The sequence below is a fragment of the Scaptodrosophila lebanonensis genome, unplaced genomic scaffold, assembly GCF_003285725.1.
Source record: "Scaptodrosophila lebanonensis strain 11010-0011.00,11010-0021.00 unplaced genomic scaffold, SlebRS2 tig00000024-arrow-pilon, whole genome shotgun sequence".
Classification (NCBI taxonomy): Eukaryota; Metazoa; Arthropoda; class Insecta; order Diptera; family Drosophilidae; genus Scaptodrosophila; species Scaptodrosophila lebanonensis.
In genome coordinates, this window is record NW_022060538.1 from 23,006,189 (window position 1) to 23,018,498 (window position 12,310).

The following is a 12,310-nucleotide window of genomic DNA, read 5'->3' on the forward strand; positions in this document are numbered from 1 at the left end:
TTTAATAAATATACATTTATAGGCATTTAATTGAATTGGTATGCGCAGTATCTGACTTTATGGTTTAGAAATGTCGAAAAATCGATTGAACCGTTTTTATGCTGTGTTTCGAGAAGCGATTCGAATTCGATTAAATTCAAGCTTAATACAAGTAGTTCACTGCAATCTCAAATTCTTGCTTTTACTGAAAAAGCTACGCACTTTTGAAGGATGCGAAAAAAGAGTTGACATGACTTTTTGAATCCAGAAAGAAAAAGGCATTTAATTTACTGTTTGGCAATGGAAATTCGTCACATTTGGCACCGAATCGCATTGGCTGCTGTGCGCACAAATTGAAGCTTAGTTTAATGAGCCTGGGGCCTGGTCGTACCTGGGCATTTACCGTAGTTGCTTTTAAGCCCAACTGTTATCAATCAAATGGGTCGCAGTGTATGTATATATGGAGTATAATAAACTGTTGGTATGGGGCGTCGAGTTGTTAGTCAGCCCTCTTGGGCTTCTGGTCGTTTTCAATCAATGAAAATACAACAGGGAAGATGACAACAGAACTTCACTTCACCCGCAGACAATGCCATTTAAGGGGAATGCGTTGACGAGTTTAAAGGCACCGCAAAAGTACAAGCTGGCTACTCATGGGAGTGGGTGTGGGAGTGGGGCCGGCGCCGGGGCCGGGGCCAGGGCTGGTAGCACTGGCGTATGACAGCCAGAGTGGCTTAATTTAAAACGGTTTCATGTTGTGATTTTGACAAATGATAATTTTTCCATGTGCGAGCGTGTGTTGGTGTGAGTGTGCGATAGCTTTTGTGTTTGGCATGGCAGCTATCTTGGTCTCTCTGTGCAGTACCCGGTCAATGAGTTGGCGTATTGTGTGGTCTATGCCAGCCAGATAAGTACCCGTTCCACTGTCACATGTCACAGAGTATGTCAAAGGTTCATTAAGTAAGTAAGTCAGCTTTTGAGTTGCCGGACAAATGTATCAGTTTCTACACCAAAAACTACGTTTGAACAGCTTGCAATTGTGTGTGTCACACCGCCCACCAGCCCATCTACACACACTATACATTGAAACCCATCAGAGCACAAAAAGGAGCCTGCGGAAGACAGCCAAGCGGGTATAGTATTAACAGCCAACAGCCAACAGCCAACAGGCAACGTTGTTGCAACAATTTATTGATTCAACAAAAATGTGGCAATGCCAATGCCATGGAATATTGTTGTTGCTATTGTTGCCACAGTATAGTCGTCGTCGAGCCAACTAGTCATGGCTATTTGGGGGATTTAAGGCGGGAGCTCAATCGGCATGCGGCCAAAACCAATAAAGCTAACAAATTGGCTAAATGTGTATAAACGACTTGCAACATGTCCGAAAATATAAACAACAATCAGAGTGACAATAAAACTGAGCCCGTCAGCCCCACCTCAAACCACTCTCCTGCGATCAATGCCAACGACTTGACGGAACCGAATCCATCTTGGCTACATTTCGAGGCACAAGTCCTGAACCGTAGCATCAATAGCGTTACCATAGAATGGTCTGCCTTTGACGGTGCAGTGGTGTATAAAATTGAAAAGTTTCATAAACGGCGCGGCTGGCAGCAGGTGGAGTGGAGTAGCAGCAGTCCAATCACCATATTTAATCTGGAGGAGAACTTTAGCTGTAGATTGCGAATTATTGCGTTGCATTTGGCAGCCGAAGGAACTCATTATGAGGTGCTGGCCGTATCCCCAGACGTAATCGTAAATATTTTGGAGAAGTCCTCTGATTGTCCAAATTGCGTTTTTATTAACTCGCATTACGTTTAGGCAATTACTGAGGCTGCATTGCCGTCCACAAACTGCTTACATCGTGCCATACGAAAGGGTCAACAGTTTCTGGTAAAGCGCATGTTACGCCGACGACCCAGCTTGATAGACTATCCGGGACCCAATGGATTCCTGCCGCTAGCGAATGCGATAACGCAGGGCGAGATGTGCATTATTGATGTACTCCTCTCTGCGGGCTGTAGCGTCCACGTGGGAAATCCAAGCTGCCACACAACGCCATTACATGTTGGTGACCAGGATTCCTGTTGGGACCGACCATTGAATGTTTTGCATTTCAGCTTGCATTTTACCACGGACATTTGCAGTCGGCACGCATTTTGCTGAACAAAAAGGCACAGCTGGAAGCGGTTGACTTCAATGGCATGACACCAGCTCATTCTGCAGTCGACGGCAATCAACTGGAAATGCTGAAGTTCGCGCTCGAATCCGGTTCAAATTTAGAGGCCAGGGACCGTTGCGGTTGGACGCTGCTGTTACGGGCAGGTGGGTGGACAAATACATGCCGCAAATGAAAAAGTGTTTTTGGCTATGCTTTCTCGATATACTAGTTGTCATGAATGCCGACCTGGAGTTGGTGAAATTGTTGGTCACCCATGGGGCGGACTTGGCAGCCATCGACGATTTGGGCAAAAACTGTTGTGATTTGGCACGGCTATACAAAAGAACAGAGGCCGGCGATTACTTCGAAAAGGTGCATACATTCAGGCAAATGAAGCTGAAGGTGACTCGGGCCACAAAGCCCACTGACTTGTAACTATTCGATGAAGGTGTTGAAGGAAAATTCTCTAATTAAGTAATTAATTAAGGAGTGCACAATGGTATTTAACATTTTATTTTCTGATCACATTACGAAAATCCGTCCAGGAGATTAATTAAAATAAAATCTAAATGCTTTTGAAGAACACAACTATTTTTTATTAATCAAGTCGATATATCAAACACAGTTTGTGGTTAATTCCGTCTGATAGCCACACGAATATATGTTAAAGAAATCGGGATTTTGCTTCAACCCCAAATAAAAAACATTTTCGGCCAGTTCTCTGCCAAATTCGCAGAAATTCTGTGCATAGAACGTGAAGAAAAATCGCTTGTTGCTTAGATGGTATTGCTTTAATATCTCATTCTCGTGGTCGTAGATCTCGCCATGCGCCTTGGACGATTTGATCCAGTCGCTGTAGTCCTGCCAAGCATTGCGAAAACTCTTCAGGTAAATAACGGCGAGCGTTCGCGCCTCATCAAGGACATTGACAAACTGCGGCAGCTTAAGGCACTCAACGCTCTCGCGAAAGTGCTGGAAGTCGCGCTGCCGTTCCGTGCTATTAAACAACATCATGTAGAGGTGCACCGTAAATGTGGAATAGTAGTAGGACATGGGCTTGCTGCGGCTCTGGTATAGATAGAGGCTCCAGTCCAACATGGTACGCTGCACACCCAGTTCGTATGTGGAGTTCAGTCTCCGATGGAGTTCCAGATTCCGCAAGTTGTGCTGGTAACTTTCTCTGTATATGCGCAGAGCCCCGTACTCGCGGTTCAGATCGCCCACTTGAAAGTAAGTGCGTGGAGTAAGAAACTTTTGGTGATAGGTCGCTAAATTAGCGCGTATGGGATGGCGCTCGAAAATGACATTCTGCTGCGTTTTCTTTAGGAAAGCCGTGAGCACGTCGAGAAAGTCTTGAAGCTCATGCGTGCTACCGTCGACGAGGTTCCTCGTTATGATGTAGCCAAAGAGCGGCTTGAAGTACTCGAAGGTCTCGCGGTAGCAGTCCTCGACCGACTTGAGAGTGTTGCACGAGATAAAGAAATCCAGCAGTTTTTGTTTGGCCTCAAATTGCTGCGGATCGTTTTGCAGTTCAGTTAGAAGCTCAATCAATGAACTGGTTTCCGGAATGTGGCCTAAAGCGAATAAATGCGTTTATTATTATCACTCTCACAAACAAATGTTTTATTCTTCAGTCACTTTCGGTATATCGGTATTGTTTCTTACCCATGATTGAGAAGAGGGGTCTATTACGACTACAAACGTAGTCAAAGTAGTTCTCACAAGCATATTTTTCTGTGTTAATCGAGTGGTTTAGGCGCACGGCCAGGTCTTGCAACTCTCTTATTCGTAAATCGGACAAGTGTCGCGTATAGGCAATCTGAGCACTTGCTGCTCCTATGCAGAGCAACAGAAGATAAGGCGGCAACACCCCCAACATGCTAGATAAAATTTTCAACTAATTATGCCCGAGTTGTCGCAATTAGTGTCGTGTCTGAGTCTCGTTTCTTGAAAGACTGAGTCGCTACTAGTCCGAACCTCAATATCATTCAATTGAACGCAGTCGTTGCTCGTATGTCCGGCGCTCAAGCTCTGTTTACGTCGATAAGAATGTCAAGCCGTATCAGTAAAGTGCTGAGCTGCTCACTGCCTCGCATTTATTATGTACAATTCATAGCTTTTTCGTTGTTTATAAAAGTGGTTCATTGTAGGTTTTGCAATCCGTTCCGTCACTGCTTCTGTGCCCTAGTATAGACATCGGTCCGTCGCTGCTTGTTGATGGGTATTTGGCGGCGAACTTCATCGACCAAGTCAAAGTCTGGAAATGAAAATACTTGTTTATTATCTGTATAGCTGTAAAGAACTGCTCACCAATTTGTTCTACAATCAGCTCAGGCCCTTCTCCAGCTTCGCGTTGCACTCGCGCCCAGGGATCTACGATCATGGAATGACCATAAGCCACATAGCCAGACATATTATTGCGCGCCGGCGAGCAGGTGACCACGAATAGTTGATTGTCTGTGGCGCGTGCGCGTTGCAAGAGTTCCCAGTGCATGGGACCCTGACAGATGCAAAAAGCAGAAGGGTACACCAACATAGAGCAGCCTGTGCCCAGTCGATCCATAATAATTATAAATTTAAATTAATATATCAATTGTTTAACCTAACGCATCATCTTATGTTCGAATTTAAAAGAGATTTCCCTCATACTTGATAAACACACTTAATTCATTGATGGCCTCACTGGATCACTTGCCATGAATTGTGTTACTCACCCATGCTACGATAGATGCGTGCCAGCTCCTCGAACCGCTTGTCGTGGCAGACGCCAAGGCCCACCTTGTGCTGCCCAATCTCGACAACAGTCACATCGTCGCCTGCTGTGAGCACAGCTGCCTCATCAAACTGCACGCCGCCGCCATTGGCCGCCTCAATGCTCATTGTGAAAAGGTGAATCTGTAGATGTGGGCAGGCAATATGGAGCTCGGGCTCGTCAAATTACCTTAGATCGACCACTAAACACGTTTACCTTGCGATGTTTGCCAATTAGCTGGCCAGTAGGTGACCACACAGTGCATGTATTGTAGAGCCGATTACCATCGCGCTCAATTATGCTGCCCCCAATTATGTAGATGCCCAGCTGCCGGGCCAGCTGCGACAGTGCCCGACATGTCTGCCCATCCGGTACGCGCTCCGCATATTTGGCAAAGTGCTCCACACCGTATGGGGCGTTGAAGCTTTCCGGTAGTATGGCCAGTTGCAGCAGTGGATTTTCGGCCTTTAGCTCGCCAACACACCTCACTGCCTCTCTCACATTTGTCACAACATCGGTGCCTACGGGTAGCTGCAGCAATGCCAGGGTAAGCTCTGTCGCAGGGTCGAATTTAATTAACTTCGAATGATTTGGATTATTGCGTTAGCTCACTATTTGCCATGATAGAGCTGCGCTGTTGTCGATTGTGTGTCATTTAACAAATGAGTTTCCCATTTATAGCGAAATTTTAATGCCCGTGTGCGAGTTATCAGCGTGAAAATCAATGCCATTGTTTGTCAAAGTGGTAATATTTAAAATCAGTGCCTATTTACACATTATAGCACATGTGTATATAAATGTGCATATAGAATATTGTGATGGACATCGATCTTTGACTGTTCTTATCACGTTTACACAATGTTCGATGCATTTATTTAAATGCCAGATACTTTAAATGCTTTTTAAATTTTTAAAAGATTAGTCTGCTTTTCCCCTTGTACAGACAAACATAATGAAAAGAAATACACAAGCTACGTCTTTTTTACTCTCCTCACACAAAAGCGAGAACTCGATTGCACAAAACAACTATTGTGTTCACAATAAGACAGTATCGTATTAATTAGAATAATTCGGTACAGAGTAATTTAGCATAACCATAACTTAAAAAGTTCTGCATTTATAGCCACGGCTCCAGAAGGTACTGCTGAAGCTCTACTCGATGGATTGTATCAGTGTAATGAACGACAAAGCGGCTCGGCAAATCTGTCATCACATTAAAGCGATTAAAATGATATTTTACATACAAGTATGAAACACTTACAGCCATAAAATTAGCCAAAGAAGCCTCATAGAAGCCCGCCTTGATGAGCGCTTGATGTTGGGCCCGGAGCATAATCAATGCCAATGAACGGCGCTGTTTGGGCACTGCTCGATGCCAGTCAGATAATTGCACAGCTACGCTGACCATGACGCTCTGAAAAGCAATTCGATGAATGAAAATCAAGCAAAATAAAGTCGGCCCAAACCTGCCTCTACTTTGATGATTTCGCCGCCGTAGCAATAAATGAACAATTGCAGCAAGATGCTGCCCAAAAACGATAAATATACCAATAGAGCCATAATCGAACTCATGTGCTGTAAGAGCAATGCACATACATATACATATGTACATATATGTACATATATGTATATGTATACAAGTATGTTAATGTGGAAGTGCAAGTACGAGAGTGTTAGAAAACCGACCGTAACTATTTGGTAGATGATGACTCCAACTTGGAGCGAAGTAATGACAAACTGGCCGAAGACAATGGGCATGTATATCAAGCAGAGTTTGTTTGCCAAGCTAAGCAGCAGTACATGATAGTTAACGACTGCGATTAGTAGATGCTGCTGCTGCTCCTGCTCCTGGCCCAGCAGGTCTCTGCCATCTTTATTCCCATAGCTGGTGGTGCGTATTGCATATTGAAGTGCCTGAAAATGGGCCCGCAAATGTATGGCAAAGGATATAAAAAGCCCATCGACTGCCGATGCGTAGCAAACGACGACAATGGTCACAGATATCGTATAAGCAAAGGCCACCTCGTAGCCAGGGCTTGTGGCGTCATTGAAGGGAAATCTGTAGCGAGACAAGTGCCTTATGTAGTGTGTATAGTATGTACTGGTAGCTGCGTTTGTATATCGACTGGGAATTAAATAACACCTACTTCATAGGCATAGGTAGCTCACGAATGTACACCACTCCCCGATGCTTGGCTAGCATGAATTTAACGATGGGGTCCAACATAAAGTACAGACCTGTGAAACAGCAGGAGATGCAGTAGGCGCGGCCCAGCCAGCAAGCCAGTTTGTTCGCCTTGGACACGTATTTATTATCCGTGCTCTGCGCTGTAGAATGTACATAGGTATGTGTGCAATCAATCACCTTTGCATAAATTATGAGCTCATTTACATTGACTGTACATTTCCCTAAAGTTTTGCATCATTTGCCAAAAGTCTTGTTTGTAGACGAGAAACGTAATTATCTTGATGACAGTCAACATGTTGGTGAACACGACGCTCAGGCACGCGGTTACCAATTCCATGTCATCGCGATTGTAGATGGTGTACGATACCATGGGGTACTGGGCTGACGCCACCAGCAGCAGCGAGACAACATGCTTAAAGCTCAATACGCGTCGTCCACCACGTCCTCCGCGGCCACCCTCGCCGCTCGCCTCCTTGGAGACAGCATTGTGACCCATGAGACGCAGACAGAGCTCCTGCAGATGAAACAGACGCACCATGACGTTGACAAGTTTACGGAAAATAAGAAAGGATTTGCCGCAGCCGAGCCTTTTATGTAGAAATGTGCGAACGTTTTTAATTACAGCGCTTAAGTATTGGCTTCTTAAATTAATTGTTGGCATCGTGGACGTTCCATTTTTGTTGCGGCTAATTACAGTGATTGCGACGGTTCTGATGGATTGTTGACATAATAATTGTGACAGAAATTGATCGAACTGTCAGTTTTAAGTGGACTTAAGCAGACAGAACGCCAACTTACAGACAAGTAATGAAAGGCAAAAGAATCACAAAATACTGAATAATCTCTATGCGGGCAAGCATACAAATCAAAATTATAAGTAAGTATTGTTTTGTATTTTTAAAAAAGAGGCCACGAATTACGTAATTGAGTTTGAAAATACTTGTAAATTGAGATAAACTTTTAAACACATCAACGGAGCATGAACTGGAAATTACATTTCTTATACCAACAAAAAACATCTACCGCCGCTATGTACGAAAAGGACATCTGCAGTTTGAGGACCCTATATTGGCATTAACATTCTTTGCGACAATAACTTTCCTTTGTATTGGTACGTTTGATTGGTTTAGCTTAAGTCTCACTTTAATGGCCACGACTCTCCTAAATACTAGCAAGCATAAATCAGCATACAATTTTCGAACATATTTACTATTAGTATTAATTATTTAATTGAGTAATAATCAATCTCGTTTAAGCCGCTTTTGGTATACTATGTTCGCCTGTTTCATAATTTCAGTTTGGGTTTGAAATTTGAAATGAATCCCAGACAATCCCATATACGAGTGTAAGTCATCAGCCTCCAATTTGCTAAAAAAAAAAAAATTTTGATAGTATTTGCTCGTTTAAGCACGCTGAATCTCGCCGAATATAGCGCTTGTTATATACCGTGTCCTTTAACAAAACAAAAAAAAAAGTGTGGCAGTTTGCTGCGTCGAGAAACCTGAACTGCCCGAATATTTGCAAAGAAATCAGAAGAAAGGTAAATTTAAATGAAACAACATTTACGTGAAACAATTGGTTACGGCTGCCCGCATCAATTCAGCCGCCAATGCCAGTGCCAGTGATGGGTTTTGTAAACAATGACGAGTTAATGAAATGAACCGCAGACAAGCGCAAGCTACGGTCAGATCTTGGCTAACCCAAACAAAATTACCTTCGGATAATGATGGATGCGCTAATGCTTACCTAAATTACACCTAAATTCGTTATCCGTTCATCATCGAGGTCTTTGGCTTTCGCAAAAATATAAAATTGAAAATAAAGCGTGCTGCTTACATTTTCTAACAATGACTTTTATTTATATAGGTAATCAACAAAAGGGGGAGTGGGGGAGGGTGTGGTGCATTAGTGTAGTGTGTAGTCCCTTACACAGCTGTTTCAACTGCTTAGAAATTGGGTGGAAGGTATGCGTTGCCGCCATGCGAACCCGTCGAGACAATCTGTTGAGCCGCAGGTCCAGTGCTGCCATGCTGGTAGACAGCGTTGCTAGAAACCACAGCCGCGCCAGCATCGCCTTGGGCATCGCCGCCTCCGAGAGCGCCGATAACTGAGGTGACTGGAGCGACGCCCTCGTCGGTGATTTGGCTGCTGCCACCCAAAGCATCGTATTGAGCCTGGATTTGTTGCTGGGCATGGGCAGCCTCCTCGTTCGTCTTGTATTTGATGAAGAATACCTCGGGCTTGCTCGTGGAAGAGGCGTGTTCGATGACCTCGGCCTGGACATCGGAGCTGTCGGCCTTCTTGTTAAGCACATAGATGACGGTCTTCTCTTCATTAACAGCGGGGCTGATCTTAATGGAGGTCTTTTTGTTGGAGCGTTGTGGCGACTTAATGAACACCACATTGTAGTTGCGCTTGGGTACGCCCACAGTTATGTGGCGCTCCTTGTAGTCCTCATCAGCATCCTCGGGCGCCGAGTGAATATAGAAGCGTTTGGACACCACTGTCTGCTGGGCCTGCTGATGGGCCAATTGCTGCTGTTGCTGCTGATGATGTGCCACCTGCACGGGAGCAGGCTGTTGGAAGAATGTCTGTTGCGGCGCTGGGCCTGCTGCTACCGCCTGATGGCCGCTCTGGAAAAAGGCGGACGAGCCGGAAGCAGTGCTTACACCTCCAAAGCCGGATGGACCCACATTGTAGTTGTAGCCTTGTGGCGCTGCGAACGCAGTGGCGGTCAAGCATAAAATCTAAGAAAAGAGCGGGTTAATAAGTAAATCCTTAAGCCAGAGAAGCTGAGGTCTGCTTACAATAAATCCACGCATTTCTGAACTTGAGTTGAGCTGTTGGCTGGAGAGACTAGAGGCTCACGTTTGGTTTCCTTGGTTGTTCGCTGTGAACTGTATAAATTTGCTGGTGATCGCCTGGCTTTTATACAGGTAAAGCCAGAGTTAAGTTCAAAAATCATCATCAGCGGGCTATGAAAAGCGCACAAAATTTTAACTTGTTGCATGTTCATTGTTTGTGTTTTAGTTTGTTTTCAGCTGATCTTCTGCACGGCCACAGCTCACCTTTGCCTTCGCATTCGCCTTCGCCAGTGCCAGCGCCAGCGCCATCACCAGCCGCAGTCGTCATCGCCGCCATCTTCACATGGCACAGCAATTTTTGTCTTCTTCACTAGTTGGCTGGTTGCTTGCCTATTCGCTTTTCAAATCTCTCATTAAACAGCACGGGTTGCTTGTAGTTGCCTGCGTTACATTCATCCATCCACAGACCTACATACATACGTACAAGCTTACATGTGTACATTCAAATACACGGCCAATTAGCGTGGTTCCCCTCAAAAACTTGGCCAGATTTGGGTTTCTTTGTTGGCAGCTATTTCGTTGCTTGTCTCTCTTAATTGCCAGCCCTGATGCAGACCATTATGTTTGGCTGGCGGGCAACGGGTACACCACATACCAGACATCGATTAAATGCTATTAAATACCAAATTGCATAAACCCTAAATCGATTTTAGTTCAACATGGCTTCGATGTAGACGCTACATATCGCGCCTCATTACCTTGCGGCGGGTTCAATGCCGATGCTACAGACGATGAGGACGATGCTGATGATGATAATGATGATGAGAGCCACATTTATTGGCACACTTGCAAATGCACCCTAGTTCGCCCACAATTGTGCCAACATGCTGGCTACTTAACCACTACCATCGCTCTTAAACGCTTTGTCATCTTTAATTAATGACCCGCCAAGCCAAAATCCGCAATCTGCATGCGTGATCGCTTCCATGCTCAAGCCATGTACTAGTACATGAGCTTCAACATGAACATCAGCATCGGCATCGGCATCAGCATCAGCATCAACATCAGCATGAGGTTGAGCTCAACAGATTTCTATCTCATTTATCATATGGGCTAGACACAAAAGAGGACGGCGCAAATGTCCAGCGTTTGTGCAGCACTTTGAGATGAATTCACTTTTGATTATGTGACCGTAGCTATTTGAAGCCTTTGTCAATAGTATTTCATTTATTGTGTTACTCTTGTTGTCGACGCTGCTTTGAGCGTGCGCAAGGGTTAAATGCGGTGCCCACAAAGCAATTTGCGGTTTGTGTAATGAGCCGTTTGCTCGAGTGCTTTTTGTCCGGAACAAGGGCTAATGAACATGCACGGTTCCACTCTTCATTTACGCATTCGCGAGACCAAGCCCGGGCCAAGACAGAGCCCAAGACCGAGATGTAGCAACAGCCGCATCAACCCATGGATAACTATGGCCACAAGCCGCAAGATGTTGTGCAAACTGGGTAACTTCTGGCAAAGTGTTTTGGGTCTCGGTCTCTGAGCCGTTAAATTAATAGCATTCCAAATTGCTCAATTTGGTGGGTGGCTCTCAAGAGTTCGTACTAGTTAATTATGAGAACCAAACGGTAGGCAACATGTTTTGTATACCACAAAAAAATCGCCCAAATATCAGGAAAAGTTGCTTTGGGGCTTGAAGCTTTCAAGACTCATGAGACAATCGAATCAAAAGCTTTGTCAAAACTTTATTTACTCAATGTTTAAACCCAAATTTTTTATTGAAAACTTCGAAAAGCTTTCGCTTCGAATATTAACCTGTAGTCGTCGGGTGGCCACAATTCGATTAAAGAAAAAAAAAAAATTAATACAAATCCATTTGAGTAGATAGGCCTTGGACATCTTTATTAGTTGTGTTGTTTTTAAATATTATAAAATTAAACTTGAGCAATAAATAAACCGATTAGTACTGCCCGCTGCAAGAAAACATAATTTGCAATATAATCACCCACTGGGTTTCCATTATGAAGCAATTTTCGGCATTTTGCTGGGACACCAGGCACAAAAGAAATAAAAATTGGTTTGTCATGGAGTTGACGGTAGCGACTGGCAAATCGACTTTGACTTTGTGCGCCTTGGAGGTGTGAATTTTTCTTGATTTGTTTTGGATTTTAAATTAATATTTATTTGGCTTGCTCTTTACCAGCTTTTCTCCCAGCTTGATGGATTATTTAATAGTTGCCTTGCATTGCTTGTTTTTGATTGATACAGGTCCAAGTGTTGGCATCCCGTGCCATGGTCGTGTTAATTTTCCACACACGCGTCTGCGCCTCCATACCCAGATCCAAAGAAAGATCCACATGAAAGTGAAGTTAATTGAGTTTTTAATGTGAAATTGAATGCGAGAAATGGTTTTTTGGCATTCAATG

The 12,310-nt window shown here is 44.2% G+C and overlaps 5 protein-coding genes across 5 annotated transcripts; 1 reads left to right on the forward strand and 4 right to left on the reverse strand.

Annotated features, from left to right (window-relative positions):
• Positions 1–1,359: 1,359 nt before the first annotated feature.
• LOC115621035 (fibronectin type 3 and ankyrin repeat domains protein 1) lies at positions 1,360–2,594 on the forward strand. The gene is made up of 4 exons (XM_030514557.1): positions 1,360–1,737; positions 1,804–2,049; positions 2,103–2,307; positions 2,373–2,594. Exons 1-4 carry the CDS (start codon positions 1,360–1,362, stop codon positions 2,576–2,578), a joined length of 1,035 nt encoding a protein of 344 aa, XP_030370417.1. The 3' UTR covers positions 2,579–2,594.
• Positions 2,595–2,713: 119 nt separating this feature from the next.
• LOC115620638 lies at positions 2,714–4,076 on the reverse strand. Its single transcript, XM_030513975.1, has 2 exons — positions 3,809–4,076; positions 2,714–3,717 (listed from the first exon to the last, which is right to left on the reverse strand). Exons 1-2 carry the CDS (start codon positions 4,020–4,022, stop codon positions 2,759–2,761), a joined length of 1,173 nt encoding a protein of 390 aa, XP_030369835.1. The 5' UTR covers positions 4,023–4,076; the 3' UTR covers positions 2,714–2,758.
• Positions 4,077–4,209: 133 nt separating this feature from the next.
• LOC115620639 (omega-amidase NIT2-like) lies at positions 4,210–5,536 on the reverse strand. Its single transcript, XM_030513976.1, has 5 exons — positions 5,508–5,536; positions 5,112–5,449; positions 4,858–5,038; positions 4,454–4,687; positions 4,210–4,400 (listed from the first exon to the last, which is right to left on the reverse strand). The coding sequence occupies exons 1-5, from the start codon at positions 5,515–5,517 to the stop codon at positions 4,312–4,314; spliced, it is 852 nt and encodes a 283-aa protein (XP_030369836.1). The 5' UTR covers positions 5,518–5,536; the 3' UTR covers positions 4,210–4,311.
• A 511-nt stretch (positions 5,537–6,047) lies between these two features.
• Positions 6,048–7,928, reverse strand: LOC115621532 (odorant receptor 82a). Its single transcript, XM_030515197.1, has 6 exons — positions 7,288–7,928; positions 7,043–7,223; positions 6,582–6,954; positions 6,366–6,470; positions 6,157–6,309; positions 6,048–6,098 (listed from the first exon to the last, which is right to left on the reverse strand). Exons 1-6 carry the CDS (start codon positions 7,742–7,744, stop codon positions 6,048–6,050), a joined length of 1,320 nt encoding a protein of 439 aa, XP_030371057.1. The 5' UTR covers positions 7,745–7,928.
• A 1,101-nt stretch (positions 7,929–9,029) lies between these two features.
• On the reverse strand, positions 9,030–9,905 carry LOC115621722. Its single transcript, XM_030515435.1, has 2 exons — positions 9,891–9,905; positions 9,030–9,830 (listed from the first exon to the last, which is right to left on the reverse strand). The coding sequence occupies exons 1-2, from the start codon at positions 9,903–9,905 to the stop codon at positions 9,030–9,032; spliced, it is 816 nt and encodes a 271-aa protein (XP_030371295.1).
• Positions 9,906–12,310: the final 2,405 nt, after the last annotated feature.